This window comes from Cyanistes caeruleus, chromosome 2 (assembly GCF_971803275.1).
Source record: "Cyanistes caeruleus chromosome 2, bCyaCae1.hap1.1, whole genome shotgun sequence".
Taxonomy (NCBI): domain Eukaryota; kingdom Metazoa; phylum Chordata; class Aves; order Passeriformes; family Paridae; genus Cyanistes; species Cyanistes caeruleus.
Genome location: NC_141702.1, coordinates 23971882 through 23982234, shown reverse-complemented (window position 1 = coordinate 23982234; position 10353 = coordinate 23971882). Strand labels below are relative to the sequence as shown.

The following is a 10353-nucleotide window of genomic DNA, read 5'->3' as shown; positions in this document are numbered from 1 at the left end:
CTCTAAAAATAAACACGGGTACAGTGAAGCATTTAACTTCTTCCAAGGAAACATCTCATCCTTGTTTGACCCTGATCCCTAATCCTAAACAACAGCTTCTCAAACTCAGCCTGTCAAATTTTGTAAAACCAGTAAAAGGCTATTCTCTCAAAGTAACAGAGATTTCAAATTAAGCTTATGTTGACAATCCCTTTATCATTTTAGGCATACACTCAGCTGCAGTGGCAGCCTCCTGCATGCAGAGGAGCACGGTGATGTATCAGTGGATTTTGCATCCCTCTGCCCCCTGCAGATCAGCTGGGAACACAGAGCTGCAGGGCATTCCTGCTCCCTGTCTGCCTTCTCCTATAGCAGGAGGCTTTTCCTCATGCTAACATGCAACTGTAAGGAAAATTACACTGTTTAACACCTGTAACCCAAGAAATTTTAGTCTTTAATATTCTTGATCTACAGTGCTACAAAGTAAAATAGAAACAACAGAACAATTCTGGCAAAGAATTTCTACCAGATCTAAACAGTATTGTGGATAACATTATCTATATGAAAACAGTTTCATTCTTTGGTTGTATCAATAGTAGAAGATGGAGTGGAACAACTAGAAATGCCTTTTAGTCTACACTTGCATGTACCTGCTATATGCAAAACACCACATGAATTATATTTCCACCAAGTAAAATGAAGAAACCAATCCATGAATGCTTCTGCTGTGAGTGCAGGCTAATATTATTTTGCAAACAAACCTTAATCCCCAATTGATTTTTTACAACTTGATCCTTTTTTATGAAACAAAATGGAGAGGGGCAGAAATAAGATAGTGAATTCAACCTCTCAGTCTGATTTTTTTGTACTGGATTTTGTTTTCTCTGCCAAAAAAAAAAACCAATTCCTTATTCTGATGTATTAATGAAAACCGCTTTAGATAGGCAAAAAACTTCCATCATCCCTCAATGTCATTCAAGTAATAGATAGTAGATTTCTACTCCAAAAATGAAGCTCTCTTTAAAAACTTCCAGTAATTTATTAGCTCAATCTCATTTTATTAAATACTATAGGACCATGCTTTGAGACAGGAAGCTGCAGGCAAATATCCTAATAAGAAAGAAAAATCAGTTCTCCTTACAGAATTTTACAGATTATAATTGGTCTTACTACACAGGTAGAGTTTGGAAGTTTTCTTGTTTCATATGTGGGGAAGCTAAGACACAAGATTAAAAACGTGATTGGTTTCAGTCATTAGCAGCAAACACTGCTATTGTCATAAGCAGCAAAAAGTGATATGCACATAGATTTACATTTTCTTAAAAGTAACTGGAATAAAACAAAGAAGGCAAAATCTGTATTTAGGAGTTTAAGCTTCATGGGTATGCGGGCAGTGTAATACTGCTGTTTTGTAAAAGCAGAAGTGTTTGGAGGGAGAAAATATTTATCAGCCAGAATGTTCTTATGTTCCACGGAAACACATTTTTTCTTCTCCCTTCACTGTTAATGAGCCTGATTGGTAACAGACGATTTTGCTTCAGAATTTCACCAGTAAGTCAAGTGACATTTTTACCTCCTTTCAACACATTTTTCATCCTTTCAAAGGCAGTCTCCCCATAACATAACTACTGCTCCATATCATACCCTTGTAGTTAAGAGGACAAATTGTTCTCATGAAGCACAAGGTGTTTAGTCTGATATGATCTCACTAACAAATGCCCTAGAGAATGAATTTCCTCCAGGAAACAAAGGTGTGCAAGTGCCATGTATCACCCTAAAACATTCTGGTAAATGAAAGAGAATCCAAAACAGCCTAACAATAAAAGCCAAGATATGAAAGCCACCCATGTCTCTGAAGCACCATACTGAGATCACAGGGAGAGTGAAACACCCTGCTTACAGCCACAGCCTGGTCTCCACGGGCAAGTAGAATCCAGTTCCTAAAATATTTCAATGGTCACACACCTGCCTCTACAATTCAACTCAAAACCTCAAACACACACTCTCACCTATTTTTCTATTTAAAAGATGATTTGCTTAAATAGCAAATTAAATATATTATATTATATATATAAAATATATAATATATTATAACATATAATATATATATTATATATATTATATGTGCTATTATATTAAATAGCACAGTTATGGGAGAGAAAATGGTTTTAAAGATGCATTTCCTAAGCATAAACACTCTGCTGCTTCAAAGTACAGCTATACGTAGCACATTCTACTAATCAGAAACTATTTCAGACTCATTCCCTTTTTAAAGTACAAAATACTGCTTCTAAGAAAGCTTTGTGCAATTCACATGAAACAAAAGCTGAACAAAACGCTGCTGAAACAAAGACATCCTTGAATATGATTCCACTGGAGGAGAAGCAGCGTAAAAGTTGCCTGAACTGATCATGGAAGTACGCCTTAAACACTTTGCTAGCAGTAAATACACTATTTAATTTCAAACTCAGATACTCAAGCATTAATTATCCAGATAAGATTTTTTTTTCATTTCCTGAAAATACAATTTTAAAAAATTGCTGCAGGTTATCCTAAAAACATCCACTATGCAAATGCTCTTCAGACTTTAAATTTTCTCCCCTTCTGAATAAAGAAAAGTCATCAGTAATATCCAAACAAACCTTTATGTTAGTTAGTGTGGATTTTGATTTGGTCTTAAATTACTTAGTGGAAGTCCAGGATGCCAGGATTAACAAACTATAAAGAAATCCACTCATGTTTATAATCATGTAGTCATGATTATAACGTATAATGTTCAGGAAATATGGGACAATCGTATATTCTATGAGCAACTTCAGAATGATTTAAAGCACCTCATTTATTTTGGATTTGATTAAAACTGGCAACTTACTGAGAGTGATCATAGGTTCAGACTGTTTCCATCACAAGCACATTCCCACAACTTGCCCGAGTTTTGCTCAGGAGCAAAAGAAGATAGGACTTTGAAGCATTTCATTATTTTTGTGTCCAACTAAAACTTTCTCTGCATTATACTGGGGATGCTTACAAACTGAAATCCAAGCTGCTGGTGCTTTAGTGGTATTTCCAAGCTCTGTGTGCATCTGTGGATCTCGAGGAAAGTTACTGCAGTCAGCACAGGTCTTCCACAGTGAGAGCTGCTAACCTTTTGTGTTTGGCTGTTACCACCAGCTGCACATCAGAGACTTCAGCCAAGACAACATTCCCCAGCAAGAGATGAGCACATCAGAGAAACAGTGTCAAAGGTTACTGTACATCAGGTGTCTATTTCCTGTTTTTAATGCAAGGATGGTTTGCTAAAACCCTTCTCTGAAACATCATGAGGAGCTACACAGTTCTCTCCATGGACAATAGCGACGCTGCATTTTCAGGAGAGGTTTTCTCCTGAAGAAAAAGTAAGCTACTTGTTGAGATCTCAGAGCTAATGGATTAATAACAACAGTGTTTAGAAGCAAACATGGTGAACAGGTTACAAATTCAAAACCAGACTGCCATGAACCCTCACACCTGAAGTTAGCACACAGTCCAGATACACTCATTGAGCTCCTTCCTCCAAGCCCTCTGCTCAGACAGAATCTATGAATGACCAGCCCACAGACACAAAAACTGCACAGCAGGGAATAAAACAAACAGTGTCTCCAAAACCAACCAGAAGAGGAGACAGAAAGGCTCCTGCAAAGCAGTTCATGGAGTCGTCCTCAAATCAGGCATGTGCTACCCACTTTTAAAAAAAAAAAATCACATTTTTCATTCAGCTGGTGGAATAATGATTATAGTCCCGACTTAACAATAGAAGACAGAGGCACTGTCCCTCTGAAAATTTCACAATTGCTTCAGGAGAAAGGGAACATCCAAAACAATTACTAATAGTCAAGACCAGCTTTTGTCATATTCCCTGACAGCAACCCAAACACAGAAACAGATTTGTGTGTTTGTCAGAAACTGAAGATGGGAAACACTCTTATCAAGTCAATTGAAAAGCTAAAGTAATATTATTTTCTGGAGTCAAGGCAAAGAATGGTGGTGAATTCTCCATTAACAAAAGGTCTAGTTATTTCTGATAAATAGTGTGCTTCTGTCTCAGTGGGAGGCAGATATTTACAGCAAAACTGTATGGTATCAACCAATATACTAAAAAATGCACTTTAAATAAAATTAAATTCCTGGCATCACTATTCTCTCTTAAAAGCTGAAATTATGAGTTCCAAGTAGTGAAACCTGTTAAGTAGCTAATCAGCAAAAAGCTGCTCACCCAGAACTTGTAAAGCATCAGTGCTAGACCAGAAGCAGGCCAAGCAGGACACAAAGAAGTCACTTGCTGGAAAGAAGAGCATTATGCAAGCTTCCAGTACACACTTTTCTATAATACACTGATTATCAAAAACATGGAACTTAAGCCAGAAAAATAATCTCAACACATAAATTACATGAAAGTTGTGGGAAAAGCCTGGAGCAATACACAGGGGATGGAAAAATCCATTGCTAAACTAACTACTGTAGCACAAGAGTGCCTTTTTTCTTCTTACTCTTTTAAGACTAGGAATTGTGACTTTGAATAAAGAGAACTTGTATGCAGTAACTGGCAGGTTAATATTAAATCCACTCCACTGTGGTCAGTTGATTTTCCCTGGTTACCTGTTTATAGCTAATAAAACAGCATGTAAATTTTGTAGTCTCTTTGCATTAAACCCACCTCTCCAAAGACAAAATAAAGTAGGAAAATTTTATAGAGAAAAAAGTCACAATTATTTTCACTACTCAGGCTCCTCACAGCATCAACAGGAGTAAAAAAAAAAACCAGAGACTGGGAAGAGAGGGCTCATGTTTTCAGGGACAGACATTGCTTCAAACAGAACATGTGTCATCAGCTTTTTCTGGCTATAAAACAGAGTTAAAACTGCCTGGAATGTTATCAATGCTGTTGGGAGGAGAAGGGTACTTCAACCACTCCATAAAATGGCACACACATGGATCACTAAAGAGATGAGAGGGACTTCAGAGGTCTAGGCTGATGGAGGTTTGATCAAATAGAATGGCATGCAAGCTGCTCTGAACCAGCATTAGGAGGAGAGAGGGTAGCCACTTTGCACAGCAAGAATCCAAGCATCTTGTCAGCCCTAAAAAAAAACCACTTCATCTGCTCGTATTCCACACCACAGGCTGCTGTCCATACCTCAAGGTGTACCCCAGAAATTACACTTACTGCCAGACTGAAACACTACATTACTTTGTATACAGTGCTGAACTATCTGCAGCAAGGCAGAATCTCAGCTGGCCCCACCAAAAAGTATAAACAAAAGACATTAATGAGATACAGTGCTACACAGTACTACAGTAGAAGCCTGAAAAATACACCTCCTATCTCCTCCCCAGACACTGACTGAAAAAACATAACAAAAAGCCAGATTTCCACTACACAGGTTAACAAAGTGAAGAGAGATGGCAGTGAAAAGCAAGGAATGCCAACGCTCCTCTAGGGATAGTAGCTGGTTGGTCTGATGATGGATTTCAGCTCCTCTAACTTATCATTAACAAATTGTTGGTTTCTAGTCTGAGTTCAATTAATTTTCTATTACAAATGAGTGGAGGCAAACACCTTCAATACGCAACTCATGCCACCCATCTTTGGCTGAGATAAAAAAAAATTAAAAAAAAAATAAAGGCAACCACCCCAAATCACCTACTTATTTTTCTGTAGCCAGAGAAACCACAACAAATACTCTTTCCACTCTTAGAAAAAAATTAAATAAATTCAAACATCACCAAAATAAAAAATACGAACTGCTGAGCAGTTACTTTGTGCCAAAGTGGATGCAGCAAGCAGTGCTTGCCTTGTGGTGAGTTTGTGGGCTGCAGCAGTCTCCAAGAGCCTGCTGGAATGTACGAAAAGCAACGGCCGAGCGACACAGCGCCTATCACAGAGCTGCAACAAGATTTACATCTTGTTCTGACTGCAGCAGGAGGCAGTAGGTGCAAAAGGGCCAATTAATTATTTTCATCTGGTGGCAGTTCAGGTAAGGCCCAAATCCAAGCTTTACACATTCATCTTGCTGATGGAGCAGATGCTAAAAACAAAACAAGCCACAACCTCCAAATGAAAAACTGGCATCACAGAGTCTTGCTGCCTTTGGCTTTTTTAGGAACTGTCTTTTTTAGGAACTTCATCTCAAATGGGTTTGTTGCTGTTTACTTTGACTCTGGGTACAGAGTTTCCTACATTTTTAAACTTTTGTTGTGTCAATTCCAGTAAGTACTTTAAAAAGAAAATTCTACCCAAGGTTTTTCTTTTTGGTTTTATTTTAACAGCAGCTTACCAAGAATAACCAGGAGAACTCTGCATGGGAACAATAAAACTGCACTACCACTGAAATGGTCTAACACATACAAACCTCCAGCACCCTCCTGCAGAACCATGTCTTGAAGCTTAAATGAGGAATCTTTGAGATGAGAAATGAAAACTAATGTATTTTGCCAGGTTAGGTTTGAATACTTGTAGATGGCTTGAAACACCTACTTGTTCACTATCAAAAAGACAGGTTTTTTCCTAAAAAAAACCTGTTCCTTTTCTAAAAGCTTCAAATGGAAATTTAGAGTTAAACTAAAAAATTATCACATATTGTAGGTAGTAATTTGAACACAAGTTATTATGACTTCCCAGATTTCCTCCTTTTCTGAGAGAATATCTTCTCTCAGATATTCTCATACGACCAACACCAACCGGAAAAAATGTTCTCTATAGGAAGAGGCATGGCTAGCCACAAAAAACTTCAGGTCTCTCATTTTGTTCAGATTTGGGTTCACTGCATTACCTAACATTAAATATGTGACATTTTTGCTCTGTACCTTACGTCCCTGCACTGAACCAGCCAGTGGCTTTACACATACAGAACCCAGAGACATCAACATCAGTCTTTATCAGACGTTTGTAAAATGGTTATTTACCGAATTCAACCCAGTTAATACTTACCTTTGTAAACAAACCACAACCCACAGATTTGGTAAGACCTTGAAATCAGCATTGGACAACCGAAGTGCAACACAGTAACAATGACAGCATTAATACATAGATACTTTAATTGCAGTTTCAATGATACATCACATCTACTGAAGCTTTTAAAGATGTTTTTATTATGGTTTTATAAACTTTTATAAAACCACCAAAGCACTTTAAAGAATCATGCTTTTTTCTGTAATACATAAAACTAATTTCATACTGTGCTTCTGAAAGTCTATCGTGCTGTTTTTCAAGTTATTTTACAGATGGCACATTTGAAAAAAAAACAAAAACAACGGAAGCATGAATTTCTAGTGACTGCAATGCAACAAGGCATCCAAACCAAGATGTTTCATTACAACTAAGTTAAAGTGTGAGTGCATTATGTAATAAACAATAGCAGTTTGGTCATTTAATCTTAATTCTGTTTACAATAAAACTAACATTTGTGCTTCACAACCTAAGATCCCATAATATAAACATAAGTTCTCTGCTGTAAAATTCCCAACAAATGTCCAAAAAGAAAAACATATCTAAAGCAGGAGACCAAATCTACTCACTTTCCTCAAGAATTGCTATATTTAAGACTAATATGACATACCAGACACAATAAGGCACAACGGGTGGTACAAACAAATGAGTACAGTTGTCCATGAAACTTGTTCTTGTCCACAAATACTAAAATATGTACCGCTCAAGATAAATTTTCTCTTAAAAATGAAATACATCATCTTGTTATGAAAGTCCTATACAAAAATTTAAAATTTACACCATCTGAGCTGCCAAAAAAATAAAAAAGTGTATCGATTTCCCACAAAACTATATTCCTCACCAGCACATCCAGCCACTGGGAAGAAGATATCCCAGCACTCTGGAAAAGAAAAGCATTATTTCCCCTGTGTTTAAGACAAAAATATTGTATTCTGCATACAGTAGTGTATTAAACTTAAAAAAGCCTAGGACTATTAAAATTACAATATTGATTTGGAAATTATTGGTTCACTGCCTGGATGAAATAAGGCACTTCCTTCCAGCGGGCCGCACTTTTCATGTGTATGGAGACGATGAATCAGGTTCTGGTTAAAAACAAAAAGGGGCTCAGTGAGGTCCCAGGAGACGACAGGAACATTTCAACAGCAGGGGAAGACACAGGAGGTAAAACCTGGAGATGAAACTCTACACGGAAGTGGTCACTCTGTCAATGGCATTATTGACCTCGTTTTTGTTTGAATCCAGTCCTTTAGCAGCATTCATATCATTCCGTAAATTCTCCACTGTCTTTTTCATGTTCTTTAATTCTCCAGGGTGTGGAGTGGCTCGCCTTAGAAGTGTTCTCTAAAAATAAACAGCGCAATAAGTGGTTTTGCCTTTGTCTCTCCGCAAAAACAACATACACTTTCAAGGCTTCAGCATTCACATACCAAATATTAAGAACCATTTTTTTTTTCCTTTTCCCCCCCGCTTTTCCTTTTCAAACTGTGATGCTCTGTGCTGAGCATTACTTTAAAAGCTGCTTGTTTATGAAGATGGGGAAAGAGGTTTTAAGAAGTCTCTAAGAGAAAATTTTGTTCTCTTTTGGACTACTAATCTGAAAGCCACTCAAGTGAAGTACAATTACAAGTTATGAAGTGAAGATTCTTTCATAACTATACTTGGGGATTTTTTTCTCTCCCCAAAACCATACAAGTGATTTAAGATCACACTTAAAACATTCATCTGATTTTGAAAGAATCCCACAAGATCTCTTTACGGTTTTAAATAGTGTTTGTGTGGATCTAGCTCCATTTGCCTTTCAGCTCCACCACACAATCTGCTTCTCAAGTTAATTGATAACGAGCACCTTGAGAGGATGAGGAAGTACTTCTCTCCCACCTTAGACACAAGAATGAATACCATTGTGCTGAAACCTTTACAAGGAGAACAGAATTCACAAAAACTCTAGTTAGCATCCAGCCGGGAGACCAAGAGAACACCACAAATACAATATGGGTATAATACACATATACATGCAATTACTTTTTAGTGGCATGCATGTAAACTGCAGAGTACAGCAGAACTGATGACCCAAAAGTGGATGCTTTGGTCAAGACTGCTTTGGAAATCTGCCCTTCCTTTTCCTCAGTAAGATGATTTTTTCCTGTAGGAAAGTTCTTGCCTCAAATCAGGCAAATCAAGCACTTATCTTCAACACCTGAGCCCTCACTACTCTACGGACATTCTGAGGTTGGCACGGTTCTTAAGCAGCATCATTCTCCCTATCAGTCAGTGAACAATGCCTGCTAAGAGACATTTTCTTTCTGCTGCTTTGGAGTAAACACCTACCTTACTTGTTCATTTGCAAACTAAAGTAAGGGGTTTTATGGTCACTTTTTAAACTAAAACAATCCAGACAGTGCCCTGAAGTATCTCAAGCTGAGATCAAATGAGGACCACCAGCAATGTTTTAGAGCATCAGAGAAGCACGTTTAAAACATGTTTTAGTTGTTAATAAAAGCTAGTAAAACTACAGATCATGTTGTGTTTTGGTCTTCAGGATATTCAGAGCCCAACTTAATGGAGAGGTCTTGTAAGTACAGTGACAGATGTTCCCACATCCTTTGTTTAAGTGGGAAACTAATGAGCAACATTCCTGCTGTTTATGGACACTATGGTTGGTTCAATGCAAATGGTGGAGTTAAAAAAAAAAAATGAAGAATAGAAGAATGAGAGAGAGCAAGAAAGAGATTGGAAATAGGAATTAGAGAGACAAACAATAGCAAACTTAATGGAGACACATGCCAGAGTGCTGGAATCCTAAATTAGACCCTATATACTTTCAGGCAGTAAAGCTTCACAGATGCAGAGAAAGATCCTATCTTCTTTCTGGAAAGAAAACATCCTGAGCAGACAGAGGAAAACAAAGCAAAACAGAAGACTGTCCTGCATCAGAATATAAAAGTTATATTCAAAGCAGAAATAACATAGGCATTTAAAGTAAACATAAAAAGTTGCAGCAGCCAACATGAACAGTTTCTTCTCCAAATGTACACACAAAGCATGCAGTTCAAGCTGAAGTATTTACAGCAAGAATGTTCAGAGACTTTTTAGACTTCTGCATTAATGTCACAGTGTCTGGAGGTATTAAAGGCAATATGTATTTCCAAATGCTTGGAAAACATACCATTTCATTTTCCTCTTCATCTTTTTCATCTTCTAAGAAGCGAATTGCACTGACTCTGTTCACTGCCCGCTCGTTCCATGTTTCATCTGACATCTCATTTACCAAACTCTCCAATGCACCACATCGTGGTAGGTTATCTGTTAGAACAGGAAACATAACTCAAGATTCACAGCAACATGCACATAAAGTAACACAATCAACATGCTATATTGTTCATAAT

At 37.4% G+C, this 10353-nt stretch overlaps 1 protein-coding gene across 1 annotated transcript in view; it reads right to left on the bottom strand.

Moving 5' to 3' along the window:
- Nucleotides 1-7084: 7084 nt before the first annotated feature.
- LRRC1 (leucine rich repeat containing 1) overlaps nt 7085-10353 on the bottom strand; it is a 69867-nt gene continuing 66598 nt past the window's right edge. The window contains exons 13-14 of the mRNA XM_086876091.1: nt 10134-10270; nt 7085-8308 (exon numbers count right to left, since the gene is read on the bottom strand). Of these exons, the coding sequence (XP_086732217.1) occupies nt 8150-8308; nt 10134-10270 (296 nt within the window). The 3' untranslated portion in view covers nt 7085-8149. The remainder of the gene's footprint in view (nt 8309-10133; nt 10271-10353) is intronic.